Source organism: Callospermophilus lateralis, chromosome 8, assembly GCF_048772815.1.
Source record: "Callospermophilus lateralis isolate mCalLat2 chromosome 8, mCalLat2.hap1, whole genome shotgun sequence".
In the NCBI taxonomy this organism is placed as follows: Eukaryota; Metazoa; Chordata; class Mammalia; order Rodentia; family Sciuridae; genus Callospermophilus; species Callospermophilus lateralis.
In genome coordinates, this window is record NC_135312.1 from 1,686,262 (window position 1) to 1,704,930 (window position 18,669).

The window sequence follows — 18,669 nt, forward strand, 5'->3', positions numbered from 1 at the left end:
CCTGGCTGTTAAACAGAGTTTGATGAGATAGACAGATACTTACATTTTCCTATTCTATAAACATCCACATTACTTGAATTTCTTTACCATGAGCATATATTCATAATTATATAAGTATATATAATATGGTATATATTTAAATAACTCACATATTTAATTCATATATTTAAACCTAAATATAGACTCAGATCAATATTGATATATCATCTCAAGAGGCATTAGAGCAAAAAAGCATAATATAAAATAATGGTTTTATTTTTGTAGAAAAGTAGTATTTTATAAATACATGTGCTAACAAAAAGTATGGAAAGACACAGGATGCTAACCACAGTTAGCTCTGCATAAAGGCAACTGTTATTAGTTTACATTTGTTTTCTGTTTTTTAAGGAACTTTTTATGTAATAAGAAATTACTGGGCTGGGATTGTGGCTCAGCAGTAGAGCGCTTGCCTAGCACGAGCGGGACCCGGGTTCGATTCTCAGCACCATATAAAAATAAAGGCATTGTGTTGTGTCCATCTACAAAAAAGATATTCTCTCTCTCTTTCTCTCTCTCTCTCTCTCTCTCTCTCTCTCTCTCTCTCTCTCTCCTTTAAAAAAAGATATTAAAAAAATTACTATCAAGACTTGTTTCCATCACAAATGTAGAACTACTTAAAAGTTAATTATTTGAAGTGTTATTAAAGCTATATAATACAGGTATGAAGATGTGAGGGGGAAGAAAGAAGAAGTAGGTCATATTAGATTGGGTAGGGAGAAATGATGGGAAGAGAGGAGAGGGGAGGAGAGGGGAGGGGAGGGGAGGGGAAGGGGGGAATGGAAGGACAGCAGAATAAAATAGACTTTATTATTGCTGTGGGTATATACATGACTACATGACCAATGCAATTCTGCAACCAGTACACTCAGAAAAATGAGAAATTATATCCCATCTGATTCAAATGTATGATATGTCAAGATCATTGTACTGTCATGTGTAACTAATTAAAACAAATTTTAAAAAGCTGTATAATAAACTCAAGGAAACTTACAGCTTTTCTAACCAAAAATATTCCTCAAAAAACAAAAAAGGAGGTTGTCCTTAGAGACACTCTGGGAAATCAGAAGTCACCAGACAAGCCTGGAAGGAAGATTGGGGGAGGTGGGTCCCTTTTGTTCTCAGCACTAGAGGTCCCAGACTGCTGGTGGGAAGAATCCCTCACTAACTCAGCACTTGTTGAGTCTTGTTCTAAGCACATAGAGGTGCTGTGCAAACACCAGTGGAATGGATACACAGGGAAAACACAGGTATCTACATGAAGCCCTCTCCTTGCACAAGCACATATCTAGGCAAAACTTCAAGCCAGGCATGGAACCGGCATTTCATGAAGAGCGCTAACTTACAGGATGTGTGGTTGAAAGTCTTCCGGTCACAGTTCCTGTTTGATTCCACTTGGAGGAAATGGATCCCTGTATTATTCAAAAGAATCAGCTTAGTCTCTGGAAATCCTATGAGAAGCAAAGAACATGCTGGGCCCTTCACCCACAACACCGCACTTGCTGTTCTGTTCCTCCAGAGGTCAATAAGTGCTGGCCCTGAGCTCCCAATCCCAAAGTGTCCTTGGGGTTACAGAGTCCTACACAGGATCAAGGGTGGGTGAAAAGGAAGCTTCCCTCTAACCCAGGGAGAAGCAGAAATAGAACACAGGGTTTTGTGTCCCTTATAAACCTATGTGAGGGGGGAAAAAGAAGGATATTGGCTGTGGGGGACTCAGCTAGACTCAAGGCGGGGCTGTGTACTATAGACAGGTTCTGTCACTTGCTGTGTGGCCTCAAACAAGGCAGAGAACATCTCTGACTGCTATCTCCTCATGTTCAAACCAAAATAACAACATCCACTTCAAATGGTTCTATTAGAGATCCAGTGATAGATGTGAGTACAGGAGGCCAGTACAGAGTTGCCTCCTAAGTAGGAGGTCCTAGGGCTTGATGTTAGCCTGGGCTAAGCAGACCTGAATAATAACAGACCACAGCATACAGTTCCAAGAACAGCAGACAGTTCATCATATTAGAATTCCAAGTAATGCATGTATCTGAACTCACACAAGCCATGTTCCTTATTCACAATTTCTTTATTTTTTTAAGTCTCAGTTACCTTTTTCATGCAAGCTAATAATCCATCTATAAAGGTTGACTTGATCTTGTGAATCTAAATAACAAAGATGAGAGTAATCATTTTCTTTACCTAAGTATTTATACAGGAACAAGTGCCACAACAGCATTTCACACAGTGCAGGCATGTGCTACTTCAGTCCTCAGATGACCTCGGGTGGCACCAGGATTGAATAACACTGACCAACTGAGAAATAAGCCACCCTTCCATTTGAAAATAAATCTATTATTCTGTGAAATTCTAGATTGAGTTTATTACAAATCTTCTTTTTGGAAAATTGCAAAGATATTGCAAATAAATAAATAATCAGCTTAGGGTCCCCTGTGATGAGCCCTTTCTAGTTTTCTCCCATCCTTGACCTCACTTCAGAAGAAAGGGCCTGTTTGGTACCAGTGCATTCTACAGACAGCAGGTCACAGGCTCAGTAAATAATAGGACTGGTTGTCTAGGTAATGATAGTTATCAAAGCGGCTCACAGAGAACTTATGACATAACGGGCAACTGTGTGAACAGAAAGGGAGTAGTTAGAGGAGGAAAGGGGGTTTGTCCTTAACCTTGGCAAACACTACTATGTAAAGATAAAAGGCTGCCTGAAGGTGGGGGACTTTTGTGAGTGCTGGTGGAAGTTGCATCCACACAGAGGTCACAAGTAAGGACTTGTTCTCAATGTTCTTCCACATATGAGCCCATGAGCTCTCAGGACTGGATGGGGCTCACTTGAGACTGGAGTAAGAAGGTGCAGGAAGGGGTGCTAACACAAGGCCAGTGTGAGAGAACCACAGCCTCTTGTAACACTGCCAACACACTTCAGCAAACGTGAATTTGTTCATGGAGAGAGGGCCTGGTTCTTCCCCCATCACACAAAACTTTTAAAGAGTCAACTTACCTGCCTGTATTCCAAAATTGTCTTGGGTAAGGGATGAAGGTCTTGCAGAGAACTTAACTACAAAAAAAAAAAAAAAAAAAAAAAAAAGAAAGAAAGAAAGAAACATAGATCACCAATGTAATTCCTTCCTTCATTTCAATATTTCAAGCACTTATTTTTAGCCAGAGAAAGTTCTAGCAATAAATGGTGAAATTGAGCATATTTTCCAAAAAGAAGATTTGTAATAAACTCAGTCTATCAAGTATCTTAATCCTAACCTCTTATGAAATCATTCCAATGTTCACACATCGGAGCTAAAAGCACTTCACATATGCTTGGAAACAGGTTCTCTGAAGATTTGTATTAGTGAAATCTAAATCCCATAAAGGTGAGTAAACTGAGAAAATACCTACGAAGATGTATATCAGTGCTTTTCACCGACACCCAATATTTGACTTATATGCTAGTCATCTGGGTATAATTCCAATGAGGTAGCACTGGAATATGATTATAAACTTTTTTTTAAATGTTTTTTTTAAAGAGAGAGAGAGAGAGAAGACAGTTTTTTTTAATATTTATTTTTTAGTTTTCGGCGGACACAACATCTTTGTTGGTATGTGGTGCTGAGGATCGAACCCAGGCCGCAAGCATGCCAGGCGAGCACGCTACCGCTTGAGCCACATCCCCAGCCCCTGATTATAAACTTTTTAGTCAATTTTAAAAATCAAAATATAGCATACATATAGAAAGTGCAAGATCATAAGAACAGTTTGTTGAAGTATCACAAAGTAAACACAATTGCATAACCACTGCCCATATCAAGACACAAGGCTGGGGCCATGGCTCAGTGGAAGAGCGCTTGTCTAGCATGTGTGAGGCACTGGGTTTGATTCTCAGCACCACATATAAACAAATAAATGAATAAAGGTCTATCAATAACTAATAAAATTTTTTTAAAAGACATGAGAAATTCCACAACATGAATTTTGGCTAACAAATGCCACAGTTCTGCTGGGCCTACACATACAGAGGAGCTGTGATGAAAAATTCTGGCCCACTTCAGCAAACATGCTGCTGACTCTCCAGGATAGATGCCACCTTATCCCCTCAGCAATGTGCGCAAGTTCCAGCACCTCCTGACCTTTACCAAGGCATGCAGTCATTGGTCTTGATTGTAGCTGTTTTGGTAGCTGAGAATTGTTATCTCTGTAGTTTTAACTTGTATTTCCCCCAGTGAATCATAAAGTTGGCCACAATTCATGTATTTATTGACCAATTGTACCTCTTTTTTTATTAAGCTCCTTCTAGTCTTTTACTCTATTAAAAAATTGGTTTGTGTGTCTTTCTTTTCTTGATAGTAGAAATTTGTTATTTACTTAGTATGATAGTCTCTAGATTCATCCATTAACTAGCAAATGTCACAAAGTCATTCTTTTTTGCAGTAAGTAATAATCCACTGTGTGTGTGTATATGTATGTATGTATGTGTATATATATATATATATTTCCACAAAAATGGGATCCTAACTAGAATAAGATAAATTCCATGCTAATAAAATTAATCAAAATGTCAACAAATAAATAAAATAAAAGCAAAAGTATTAACTCCTCAAAAAAGAAGTGTTTGATCACATGAAACTGTGCAAAAGTACTGCAAATGTTAAGGACCAGAAACCGAGGCTGTAGACTGCCTGTAGCCCTGCTGCCTTATCAAAAGCTGTGCTGGCTCCTGACACTGCATTCCTTTCTGATCTCCCTTCCACTCTGCCACTCTAGTCTCTCTGGCACCTCTTTTCCTGACCTCTAAATATCAGTTTTTCAGGGTTGAACTCCATGGTTGTAAATGTTGACTGCACATCAAAATTAGTGGAGAGCTGGCCCATGCCTAGACCACCCAGCTGATCCTAACTTAGTGGATCAGCTGTGTACCTGGCATCAATGTTTTCCAAATTTCCAGTCAGGGTGGAGGACCACTGCCCAGGGTGACGGCAAGAAGTTGGCTGGTATCTTTTGTATATGTTTTTGTATATGTCCTCAGTTCCATCCCACAGATACAGCTGCCCATGGTACAGTAGCACCTCACATGTTCTTTTGTTCTAATGGACCCAAGACTGAATGTTTGACATCCCCAAATAAACCATTCCTCTCTCTATTTTCTCTGAGTAGTAGCCATCTATTTGACCATGTGCACAACTCAGAAAACCTGTAACTACACATTGCAACTGTTGCTCATACTCACAGTATATATTTTAACTCATCTGTTGAAGGGCACCTAGGCTGGTCCTATAGTTTAGCTATTGAGTTGAGCTGCTATAAAAATTGATGCAGCTGCATCATTATAATATGCTGATTTTAAGTCCTTTGGGTATAAGCCAAGGAGTGGGATAACTGGGTCAAATGGTGGGTCCATTCCAAGTTTTCTGAGGAATCTTCATACTGCTTTCTATAATGGTTACATCAATTTGCATTCTCACCAGCAATGTATGAGTGTACCTTTTCCCTCATATCCTCACCAACATATTCTTGTATATGTTGTATTCTTGATGACTGCCATCCTTTTTTAAAAAAATTTTAAGATGTTGATGGATCTTTATTTTATCCATTTATTTATATAAGGTGCTCAGAATGGAACCCAGTGCCTCATACACGCTAGGTAAGCACTCTACCACTGAGCCACAACCCCAGCCCCAATATTTGCCATTTTAACTGGAGTGAGATGAAATCTTAGAGTAGTTTTGATTTGCTCTAGTTGCTGAAGGTATACTTATCTTTCCTGCCAAGTATCAACATGATTAGGTGAAAAAGTATTTCCTGATATTCCAGTAAACTCAGAATTCTGTGGAAGCTCTGCAAACGCTTTCAAATGAAAGTGTATTTTCCTTGCCTCTGCTTAGCGCTACTTCAACTGGGAACAAAACATAGAGAGCGCACTGAGAACTAATTAATGAGTCAAGTTTCAAGCAGCTAAAAATTCAAAGTGTTCTTGCCAACGAACATTTTTACATATATTTGTTGATTGATTGTATTTCTTCTTCTGTGAAGTGTCTGTTCAATGCCTTAGCCCTCCAAAATTATAATTACATTTTAATTTGTAGCATTGTTTATTTGTGCCTCATTTTTACCATTCTTAGCATAAATTTGTCTGTTTAAAAATACATATTTAAGATCTATTCCAAAGCTACTCAATTTACTAAAAGTCTGAATTCCTCATCTTGGCCTACAGCATAAAGGGGTCCTCATATACTTCTCAGTTGGTCACCAGGCTGCAGCGTCAGAAGTCTGAGTAGCCAGAGTCTCCCTGTTGCCTGGCCCTGCTCCTTATTCTTGCAATGGGCAGTTCTTTATCCTCAAGCTTTCCCTTAAAAATCATTTCTGCAGAATTCTTTCTGGACAACTTGACCTAAAGTGTGCCACTCTTCCTGGCATTTTTTCCTCAGGATCCTGCTTTTAATGTGAATGGGTCTCATGCCACTGGACACACATGCTCCTGTGATGGTTAATCTTGGGTAACTAGATTAAAGAAGACCTGGAGAGCTGGTGAAGCATTCTTTCTAGGTGTGTCTGTGAGGGTGTTTCCAGGGCAGATTCACCTGAGTCTTAGGCTGAGTGAGGAAGATCCATCCTCACTGGTTGGGCAGCACCATCCAATCATCCAGGGCTCAAACACAACAAAAGAGCAAAAGAAAAGTGATTTTTTTCTCTCTCCTGGAGCTGGGGCATCTTTCTCCTACCCTTAAATATCAGAATTCCAGTTTCTCCAGCCTTCGGACTCCAGCACTTACATAAGTAGCCCCCTGGGCTCTCAGGCCTCTGGTCTTGGACTAAGAATCTCACCATCAGCTTCCCTGGGCCAAGACCTTCACACTTGGACTGAGCCTTCTGACCAACATCCCTGGGTCTCCAGCTTGCAAATAGCCAGTTGTGAGACCTCTCAATCTCCACAATCACATGAGCCAATTCCCTGAAGAAATTCCCTCTCATGTATCTATGTCTCTATATATCCAATTGGTTCTGTCTTTCTGGAAAACCCTGATTGGTAGAGTTAGTTTCTCACTGGTAGATATTTCACAACAGCACACACCCTTGCCCCACAAACTATAAACAATGTCTAATGCAGAGCCAGGGCTACAATAAATGTTTATTGATAAAAGAGAAAATACATCTGTTCTGTTCATGGCTTTATCCAAAAGCCTAGCAGAACACATGCTGCATACTAGACACCCAGCAGAGCATATACATGCCTGACCAGATGCCTGACCAGGAGACCCCTGTCATTTCAGTTAGTTGGGGGTCTAAGAGGCTACTCTCAGAAATGATGAATGGCTGGCCCAAGCTCCCTGCAATACAGAAGTTTGACCATCAGACCAGACAGTTTTCCAGCATCTGAATCCCCTATAATGCTTTGAGAACATGTGACTTTATTGGAGAAAGAACATCAAAGCCTCCTTCAGCTTGTGGTTAAGAAGAAACCCTTGTCCTTCCACTCCTGTGTGTCTACTGAGGGGTGGGAATTCTCACTGTTCCACAGCAGAATTGTGGAGCTCTCCGCTGGACACCATAGGTCTCCAGAACAGCCTCTGTTTCCACCCTATGTTGGGGAGCTCTGCTAGTGAGTGTCGGAGAACTGGTATTGTGAGATTACAGGTCTGACCACAGCACCTTTACCTTAGAAATCAACAGAATATCTGGAAAGCCCCCTCACATTTGGAAATTTTAAGACACGTTTTCAAAGAATCAGTGATCAAAGAAGAATAATTAAAATTATTTTTTAAATGTGTGAAATTAAATAATATGTAAAGAAAGTAATACATGTGAAAATTTGAGAGAGTCACTCAAGATTTACTGAGTATTGGGCCCCAGGCATTGTTCCAATCACTGGGGAGTTGCAGGAACAAAGCTAGGTCCATGTTCTTCTATAACTAAATCCCAAGTCAGGGGAGTTGAGCAGTAACAGTTCATGTGTGAAGCCTGGACACCATCATTAACCCAGGAATGCTATGAACAAAAGGGACAGGAAGCAGAGGCAGGAGCTTGGGGTGGGGTAAAGCCCCAGGATTCACCATGGCACCAGAAAGAGAGCAGGGAGAATAAAGGGAAGTGGCAGGAAGGGGTCTTATTTGTGAATTTAGAGCCATGGGCAAGTATTATCTAGTAAAAGTCATCTTCCAGATAAACAGAATGAACAAACAGTATGACTTGTAAAGAAAAGAGTAAGGTCAATGTGATGTCATGTCTATCATGTCTTTGTCGGGGGAAAAAATTAGTCTCCTTGTTAAAGTCACTGTCTCAATTCTGTCCATAAGAATACACATCAAAACTAGGAGGTAATCATGCTTTATTCTTATACCACTGCCTATATGGAGAGTGGAAGGTGCTGTAAGGGAAGGGCAACAGTATCAGCTGGTGCCAGGGCATAAAATGAACCATCTGGGATCCCCATATACAGATGCAGGCCAGAGGATAATGCATGGCTTTCCCAGGTGACACTGCTGCCAAATCTTTAGGGCTCACTGCCCACCTCTGCTCTCCAGGTGAGATCTAAGTCAGTATTTCCAGAAAGATGGGGTTCAGCTCCCAGAAACCCAGTGCTCTGAGAACCAACAGGCATTTAGTTCAGCCCCAGCAGGCACTAGTTTTTGGATGATTTGGTTCTGGGAACAAAGTGAGGGCTTAGATATGTACATGCTACATTCTAATGGAATAAGCAAATAAATGCCTAAGATAACTTTAGGTAATGGTAAGTTGTATACAGAAAATAAATAAAATAAAAATAAAGAAATAGGGAGGACTGAGGACTTTACTGCAATTTGGGTGACCAGAGCAGATTTTCTAAAAGTAATGTTAAAGCAGACTATCATAAACCAGCAGGCAAAATCTGTGGCACGGTCTGGAGACTATGGAAAGAGCTTATGGAGAGAGCCCCAGGCAGCCAGCATGCTCAGAAAAGCACATCAGAGACAGGGGAAGGGCCAGTCCCCTGGGCCAGGGACATATTCAAGAACTTGGGTTTAATTCTGAGGATGATGGAAAGGCACTGGAATTTCTAGCCAGGTCAGTAGCATGATCTTTTTTTAAAAAAATATATCTTTATTTTTATTTATTAATTTTTATGTCGTACTGAGAATTGAACCCAGGGACTCACACATGTGAGGCAAGTGCTCTACCACTGAGCTACAACCCCAGTCCCAGTAGCATGATCTTTTTAATGTTTTTAACAGAAGTAGGAGTTAAAGCAGGGGGACTGCTAGGAGGATTGAAGTCATCCAAGTGAGAGAGGATAAAGATGGTGAAGTGAGAACAGGATCAAGGAGGCACCCTCAGGACATCTTTTGTAGGAAAGGACTGGGACTTGCTGTGGGTAAAGATGAAAGGAAGTCCCGAGTGCTTGGGAGGTATGGCTAATGATGATGATACACCAGAGAAGAAGATGGGCCCTTCAGGAGGTGAAGAATCTCCTGTGTGAAGGACAGTCCAAGTACCTCTGCAGGAGACTGCTATTCACCTGCAATTCACCTCACTTGAGAGGCAGGGTCCCACCTAGTGTACAAACCCATGATCACGATAGAAAGAAGGACAAGGGAAACTTACCACAGCCTCTGAAGTGGACAGGTGTTGCTGTGGCCCTGTTTTGGGAAGGCTCTTCCTTGGACTCAGCAGGTGTAGCTTCAACTTTCCAAAAAGGATCTTCAACAACGCAATGCAGGTGTGTGGGAGAGTTTCAGATTGGAAGAAACAAACATCACTATTACATTTAAAACCACTAACCAAAGGAGTCACATCTAAATGATGCTTAATTTCTCATTTAGTGCTCTTCTTGGATATAAAGGCTTTGAAGTTAGGAATCTCAGTATTCATCACTCATGAAAGAATATAAACAACTTATTTTTCAGATAATCAATATGAAATAACATTTATAAATTCAGAAGAAACCTTTCTTAACTCCTGAATAAGAAACATTTTTGACACATCTGTAATCCCAGCAGCTCAGAGGCTGAGGCAGGAGAATCTTGAGTTCAAAGCCAGCCTTAGCAAAAGTGAGGTGCTAAACAACTCAGTGAGAACCTGTCTCTAAGTAAAATACAAAATAGGGCTGGGGGTGTAGCTCAGTGGTTGAGTGCCTGAGTTCAATCCCTGGTACTTCCCCCTGCCCACCTCAAAAAAAGAAACTATTTTTGAAAGAATCAAAATTTAGCATTACTTCTCGAAGTTGATTATTACTCATTATAAGAAACCGTTCTCCTGCAATAAAATGGGCTTCCTGCTCCAGTTCCTTGAGACGAGCCTGAAAATGGGATAAGCACAATTAATAATCATTCATAGTTTTCACAATTTAAAATTATTTAGTTTGTTAATCAAATAATTCCCAACAGAAGCTCTTAATAGAATAAAAAGCACTCTGTAATTTACTAAACTGCAGATTAAAAATGTATCTTCCGACACTTGGTGGAATTCTAGGTTTATGCAATCACCCTCCCCCAAACTGAGGGAAACAAATGAAAGATTCAAAAATAATAATATAACAAAATAAGAGAGGGAAAGAAAGCATGTTATAGTAATATTAGGGCTAGAAAGGGATCCAGCATCCTATGAAACAAGACAGAAGATATAAGTAAAAGGCTCGTATCCAGAATATTTCAAGATGCCCTATGAATCAGTAAGAAAAGAAATACAAATGAGTGAAAGACTTGAGCAGATCCTTTATAAAAAAAGAAAATTATAATAGCCAATGATGATAGAAAAGTGCCAAACCTTATTAGCAATTAGGAAAACAAAACAAAACTTATGTGTTGTTTATAAGACCTCAACCTTATCATTTGTGGGGGAATACGAACAACTGACACACTTTTCAAACAATCAATATAAAATAATGCTCATAAATTCAGAATAAACCTCCCTTTTAACTCCCAAATAAGAAATGTATGGCTCTCAGAGTTTGGCAGACACCAGTCTCAGGAGTCCACAGCACTGGGCAACACAGAGTGACGAGGTGAGGTCAAGAAACTGAATATAAACTACTAATTTACTTACAGTCCAAACTAGTCACACTATATTTCTTAGGCATTAAAGTGGGAAAACAATAAAGAAAAACAATGTGAAATGACTACAAAGGCTAGCAGCAAGGATTTCTGGCAGGGAAGTGCACAGAGTTCTGGGCATCCCAGGCTTGACCCAGGTGATGGTTATACCAGAGTTTCCTTTAAGGAAATTTAGGTGAAACATCTTTATGTATTTTTTCACGCAACTTAAGTATCTTTCTATATTTTTATTAAGAAACAAACAAACAAAAATTCCTTCACCAAACGCTAGGGGGCAACAATCTTACAAGAAAAACTTATCTTTGGAGGATCCTGAGGATCAGTTAAAGCAATTCCCCAAATATGCATTAAATGCAGTGCCGCCCCACCCAACCTACACACACACACACACACACACACACACACACACACTCACACACACAAAGATGCAATGGGGTTTAATTCTTCAATGCTTGATCCTTCCCTCTAGGAGTTTGAGAAAGAACAGCGTTACCATCAATCTAGCACTAGCAAGGAAAGAAAAAAGAGTGGAAATTACTAAGACCTGCCACTGGGAATCACTTACCAAACTGGAGAAAAATGACAAGGACAGAGTCTGAAATAATAACTTACCCCAAGAAGTGTGGATGTCCTCTCCATTTCTTCCTTGTTCACCTGAATCTTGTGGTTTTCCATCACTGTAATTCAAACTCCAAGTCAGATCATGTCCATACTGCAGTAACAAATCCCTTTCGGTAAAGGTGACAGTCTTACTCCTCATGAAGACCACAATGACAGCACCTGCTGCTGGCCAACCTCTGCAGAGGGTCCGTCAGGAACATCCACAGTGCTGGCTTCAAGGTGGGCATGAGCATGGGCCCTGCACTGGCCAGCCCTAGCCTGGCCCTTCACACACTCTGGTTGGAGAGTTGACTTAGCCAGGGAGACTCTGCTCTCCTGTGGGCCAAGAAGGACCTGGCAGTCTAAGACAGAAGAAAGCCCTGCACAGTGCTTACAGGGAGGGTCTCAAGACTACATCAGCCAAGCCAGGAAGGGCACAGGACACTAAGCAAACATGAGAGACAAGGATAGCAGTTAAGATATCTCATGAGACCTCCTCCTTCTGGCTAGAAAGAACTGAATGTCAAAATAATCGAGTCCTTCTAGTCTAAGAGGTGGTGCAGCACAACCCCTCTTCAGGGCCCATGAGATTTAGTATTTATTCCTAAATAAGCTAAAGAGAACACTCATTTCCAAACAATGTAGAATTCTCTACAAAAATGACTATACTTTGTCTTTTTGGCAACTTACCTGCCAAAATTGGAATCAGAGGAATTTCCAAAGTACAAAATAGTTGCCATAAACCATGAACCTATGAAGTAATAATAAGGCTACTTTAAGTTACATTCACATCAGCATTTTGTTGAAAAGCTACTTGACTTTTTTGAACTAGAATGAAGATAACTCCTATCTAGGTGGGTTTCTTCCCCAACATCTATTCCTTTCCCCTGTTTTTCCTAATAAAACTCCTACTTCCATTATATATTCTTTATCATCAAGACCTGGTAGAGACAGTCACAAATGGCAAATAGGCTAAGCCCCATCCCAGTTTTCTTTACTTTCTCATTTTAAAGATTGATTTAAGTATCTGTAAACAGTTAGCCTTTAATTTTAATTTTAGTTTCAAGACAGGCTTCCTGAATTTCTATCAGTTCATGTAGACCTCACTGCCCCTAGTCGGGGAGTGTGTCAAATGGCACTGGAGCCCTCGTTCCATGTACTCAGAGTATGACATCCTCCCCACTGACATCACCTCCTGGGCTCTTCCTTGGAGTTTGTTTCTATTCTTTCTTGCTACCATCAAGAAGTCCTGGGTCTTATTTTCTAGCTCTCCTCCTCCCGTGCCCATTTCTCTGCCTATCCCTCCAGACCTATTCTCTGCCTTGCCCTGTGTCACAAGGTAGGCCCAGTCCTGCCAGGTCACATCACCAGGCTCCCTCTCTGTGCTCAGGTGAGTTTCCCCTGTTAGAGCCCAGAAGAAGGGCAGGACAGAAGGGAAAAGAAACAGTTCAACCAGGATCCCAGTAGAAGAAAAGTCCTGGCCACTGCCTGTCCCTGGAGGTTTCTCCATCTTGCTGCCACCTTCACCATGCCCTTGCCTCAGGAGATTGTCTCTTCCTTCAGCTCTTCTCAATTGTCCCTTCCATGGCCATGGCTTCCCAATAAGACTGACTGAGGAAAGTTGTGTCCATTTCACCACCAACCAAAGCATTTAGCTTTCATATTAACCAAAGCATCAGAAACAGCCCAGTTAAAGGGGAGGCTTTGAAACATGCTAAATTATTTTAAAACTTCAGATTTTATTATTCTGATCTTTTCTTTTCTGAGCGAGGCACAGATTAATTTAGCCTTAGAACAAATGTTTCACTTCCTTCATGTTCAAGACACAGTGATATAGCACCTTGCAAGTATGGGTGCAAGTGGACAGACAGCTCTTGTACAACCAGAACACATAATAAAATGTCTTGCCTTCAACTTGGAGCACAGGTCCATCGTAAGTCTGTAGAGTGTATTCAAGTTCATATGTATGTTCTTATTCTTTAAAAGAACAAAAGTTAAACTTTAGACAAACTTGGCTGCAATGCTTATCACAACCTGGGAATTGATATGACTCACAAAAATGTTCCTAGGACATCTCAGGAGGCTCTCAACTGCAGATGTTACATCATGTATATGGTGACCTCACCAGTGACCTCAGGTAGACAAGATTCAGTCTACATAAAGCACTGTGCTAGCACGATCTATGAGTAGCCAGACACTTTCCCAGCCCAGGGTTTCCCTCATTTTATAGATACAAAAATAGAATCATGAAGAAACTAAATACCCAGAGCAGTGATTAAAGAAGGAAAACACAGACCTGGCCTCTGGGATCCCACTGTCTCCACTCTCTCAGCTCTACTACCCTGCACCCACACAGTGGCTGCCATATTTCACATTTGCTTGACCATTCTCACCTTAGGATGGACATCTGCAGAGGCCCTGGGAGACAGAAAGGGGAGATGGGATGCACTGCAGCCCCTATGACACTCAGTTGAAGTCTCCCTCCAATATAGCCCAAGGACCTCCTGCTCAACACCCCACTCTTCCCAGTGGCTCCCAGACTCTAGGCTGCTCAGGCTGTTTGCTGCTAATGGCCTCAGATTAGAGTAAGCACTCAGTGGGTCAGTGGTTGCACATGCCCTGGAGGGCTCTCCAATCATTTCCTCCCATAAACTACTAGGATATGCCTAGGATCACCTCTATGCAAAGCCTATGGCTGCCACCTGACAGAATTCCACATGGCTGCAGGAGCTTTCTCAATTCCAAAGTGACCAAGTGACTCCTTTTAATAGTCCAGGATGGGCTAGCTCTGTGGCACAGTACAGCTGTGTGAGAGCCCCGCATGTGACTGGCTTCAAGAGCTCTCCCCTTTTCTCCTCAATCTGCCCTTCTTCTCCAGAAGATGGCTTTGCTATCACCATGCCGCTCTCTCTACTTAAGCTACCTTCCATTCCCAGCAATTCAAACCTCTTCAGAGAAGCACAGTGGCAGATTCACAGATTAAAACCCAGCTTCCGTCTCCTGCCCTTACATGCTGCATGCCTCTCCTAGAGACACATCTAGCCTAGGATCACCTCTATGCAAAGCCTGTGGCTGCCACCTGACAGAATTCCACATGGCTGCCCATGGTGCAGTAGCCAATAGGACATAAATGGACTACATCCAAAACTGCCTCTTGACTCCCTGGAGTGAGGGAATGAGGTCCCAGCAGGAGCAGGCAGAGAAGATCCTGGCCTGGCTTGACAGTACTGCTTCACAGTTGCACCAGCTTACACAGGGGCACCCACTTCTTGGTAAGGAGGATACACGCTCTCTGGAACTGACTTTCATTCCTTGACTTTCATCACTGACTCAGATGTGGCATGTATAAAGAAACTAGACTTAAAATTGGAAACCCAAACTCAACAATGGCCTCATCTTAACCTTGGGCAAGGTGAGTATACATTAACTTTTATGTGCCTCAGTTTCTACATCTATAAACTAGGACTGATAATACTGGGGTAAATAACTCCTTCCTTCAACAATAGTATCTCAGCTTCTATTTGGGAGAGTTTCCCTGCCTCACAGTAGAAGTCTGGATAGTCACAGGACCCTGCCTCCCTTGCTGGGAGTGGACATCTGGACCAGTGAGGGAAAGGAGATGTTCTCCAAAAGCTAAAATTTTTTTTATTCACGTGATTTAAATGGCTTGATTTAAATTAGGTAAACAGCTGTTAAGGATTGTTTTTTAAGGAGGTTAACAGATCTGTTTGTTTACTTTCACCTTTCCTTTTCATTATATTTAATAATTCTTTTCAGGATAATGTCTTTTTAGCATCATTGCCAGAATTCCTATCTTCATCCCAATAAATATAACTCAACAAGTATGCTCAATCAAGGAGCCAACTTACTTTGTGAGGCAACGGACTTTGGGAGGAGACGAACATATTGATAGATTCCTCCACTTTGAACTGCTTACAGAACTTGCCTGGACTATGTAACTACGTTTAGTGCAGCAAATTGTGGTAATGCTGGCATATCTTTGCTGATGGTGTCACCAGTGATCTTTGCTGATGGTGTCACCAATGATGCAATTTTCCCAAAGGAACTGTCAATTGGCTTGGTGTCGTGGCATTTCTGTATCCTCCTCCCTTCTGCTAGTGATGGTCTAAAATTTGGGGGCCAATGGCTATATGCTGGACCGGTAGTCAGTGACGGGTATGATCCAGTTGCAGTGGTATCAACCTAAGACAGGAGGCTGACGCCTAAAGGTCAGTTTTCCAATGACGGGTAAGAGCCATATGTTGAACTGGACAACCTACCAGGCACGGTCCTTAAGCCACATTACCTGTTGTTTAATTAATCAGAAGGGGGGAGAATGGATCTTGGCTTTGGCACCATGTCCACTAACCTCTGTCCCAGGGTCCCTATTCTTGCAAGGCCTGATTCTGCGGGCTACCCCATGACCATCTGATAAGCCTCTTTTTAAATTAAGGGAGGGCACATACCTGTTATTTACAGCCCTGCCCCATGGGACACAGACTCTCCCCTTACATATGATGGCCATGAGCATGAAGGGCAGTGTCCCACTGCAGAGGCTCCTTCAACCCTCTGTGTGCTCACCTGCAGCACTTCTACTGTGAAACCTAAACAGAATGGTCCCAACTGTGGCCATGCTGCTCCTCATCATCTCCTCCAAGGTTCTGCTTTTCCAGACAGTGGCTCCTAAAGGCCAGAGCATCTCTAGCAGGAGAGGGCCCAGGCAGACTGAGGTGGCCATCCCAGGAGCTCAGGCACAGAGGCTACATCACTGGCACTAAGTATTTATAAATGAGCAACTCTCTGCTCACAGAACAGGCAACAATTTGACACCAGAGAATCCATTCAGAATTATTACACTGCACATAGGATTTCCCAGGAACAGATATGACAAAAAGATGGAACTCTCGCGTCCTTATTCATTATCCTCCACCAGAAATACCAAGATCAAAAGTATAAGTGCAGGGTTAGGCATGGTGGCACATGCCTGTGATCCCAATGACTTGGGAAGATGAGGCAGGAGGATCACAAGTTCGAGACCAGCCTCAGAAACTTAGTGAGACCCTGTCTCAAAAAAAAAAAAAAAAAAAAAAAAAAACCATGCAACTAAGGATGTAGCTCAGTGGTGGAGTGCTGGGTTCAAACTCTAGCACTGTAAAAAAAAAGCAGTGAAGAATAAGTAAAATGAATATTGGTTTACTATTTATTAGACTGTAAAATAGGAAATTATTTCTAGAAAAATATCAGGATTGTATTAAGATGGGTAAAACTTCATCTTAAAATGACTTACCTCAGGGCTGGGGATACAGCTCAGTTGGTAGAGAGCTTTCCTTGCATGCATAAGACTCTGGGTTCAATCCCCAACACCACACACACACACACACACACACACACACACACACAAACAAAATGACTCACCTTAATATTACTTGAGGAATTGCCACATGTGCTGCTCACTTTGACTGAAAAGGACTTTTCAAGGTGTTTTGCCACTAAGTCCTCAAAAGAAGGTGTGCCATCACTGGGATCTATGAGCCATGAGGCAATTCTGGGATCAAGGCCTACAAAATCAGCAACTAAAGAGGAAAATGGCAGTTAATCCTCCTAGAAAAATAAATATTGATTGCTTTTCCTACCTTGGCAAGATGCTTAGGGTAATACTATTACCATTCTCTCAAATCACAGAGCCAAGTATGCATGATGTGACTCTGATGTTCCTCGACCATCTCAACCCTATGAGAAGGTGGTCTCCATGGTAAACTAAAGAAGTGAATCCCAAACAGCTAAGAAGGGGTGGGGACTCCAAGCTCACTTGGAATTTGGATTTCTTAATAATGTTATAAGAGACTGAAGTCAGAACTCGGGCCCACCCTTACCTCTTTCTCCCAACTCTCCTCTCCCTTCCCTCATCCTGAGGCAACTCAGGCTTTTTGATCACTTTTGAGCAGGCAACGGTCTGCTCTTCCACACCCTCCCCTCCCTCAGCCTCTCACATCTCCACAGGTCATTTATGACCCTGCATCATGATGCCAGGAACCTAGGCTCCCAAGTCAAGGAAGCAGAGTAGGAACTGCCTGAGCACACATGGGATCCTCATCACTGTGCCAGGCAGAGACTGGCATTCCCTGGTGTGAAAAAATCCCATAAGACAATGGGGGTACTGCATGCATCATGATGCTGTGGAAAGAACATTGGCCCTGGGACAAAAATGAATAGGAAAAATTAAAGTACTCTAAAATCAAAATAAAAAAACAACAAAAAACCAACATAGATTAATATGGTTTGACTCAATTCTAAAGAGGAAAAAAATAAAATAGGATAAGACTTTTACAGTGGTTGATAAAGATTAATCCTTAATATGGCTACCATTTTAAAAACAGTACTGCACCAAATATCTTTTAATTGAATAACAACAGTAGGCAAACACAATGAGTTTTTTTCAAGAGAATTTAGTTTGAAGAAGAATTTAGTTTATAAGATTACTGTAAATATCTGTGGGACATATATCAAGATGTTTTCTAAGCCAGGCATAGTGACGCATGCCCATAATCCCAGCAACTTGGGAGACAGGAGGATCACAAGTTCTAGGCCAGCCTCAGCAACTTAGTGAGACCCTAAACAATCTGGCAAGATCCTGTCTCAAAATGAAAAATTAAAGGAAAAAAAAAAAAAAGAATTGGGGGCAGGGGTTGTGGCTCAGTAGTAGAGTGCTTGCCTAGCACGTGCAAGGCCCTGGGTTTGATCCTCAGCACCACATACAAATAAATAAATAAAATAAAGATGATATTGTGTCCAACTGAAAAATAAATATTAAAAAAAAGAATTGAAGATGTGGCTCAGTGGCTAAGCACCCCTAAATTCAATTCCTACTACTCTCGTCCCAATATATATGGTGTGTGGGAGTGTGTGTAAATATGTGTGTGCATGTGTGTGTTTGTATGTATTGCTAAATAGATAAGTTTTGGTACCAGAGTGTTTTAGGCATGAAGGGGAATTTATAATCTAAAATTATTACTCTTTA

The 18,669-nt window shown here is 41.4% G+C and overlaps 1 protein-coding gene across 1 annotated transcript in view; it reads right to left on the reverse strand.

The window, feature by feature from the left end:
• Poln (DNA polymerase nu) overlaps positions 1-18,669 on the reverse strand; it is a 172,972-nt gene that overhangs the window by 99,118 nt on the left and 55,185 nt on the right. Inside the window, exons 7-15 of the mRNA XM_076863954.1 lie at positions 17,067-17,224; positions 13,560-13,628; positions 12,342-12,402; positions 11,664-11,728; positions 10,214-10,297; positions 9,604-9,699; positions 3,038-3,094; positions 2,134-2,187; positions 1,383-1,448 (exon numbers count right to left, since the gene is read on the reverse strand). Coding sequence (XP_076720069.1) covers positions 1,383-1,448; positions 2,134-2,187; positions 3,038-3,094; positions 9,604-9,699; positions 10,214-10,297; positions 11,664-11,728; positions 12,342-12,402; positions 13,560-13,628; positions 17,067-17,224 — 710 coding nt within the window. The remainder of the gene's footprint in view (positions 1-1,382; positions 1,449-2,133; positions 2,188-3,037; positions 3,095-9,603; positions 9,700-10,213; positions 10,298-11,663; positions 11,729-12,341; positions 12,403-13,559; positions 13,629-17,066; positions 17,225-18,669) is intronic.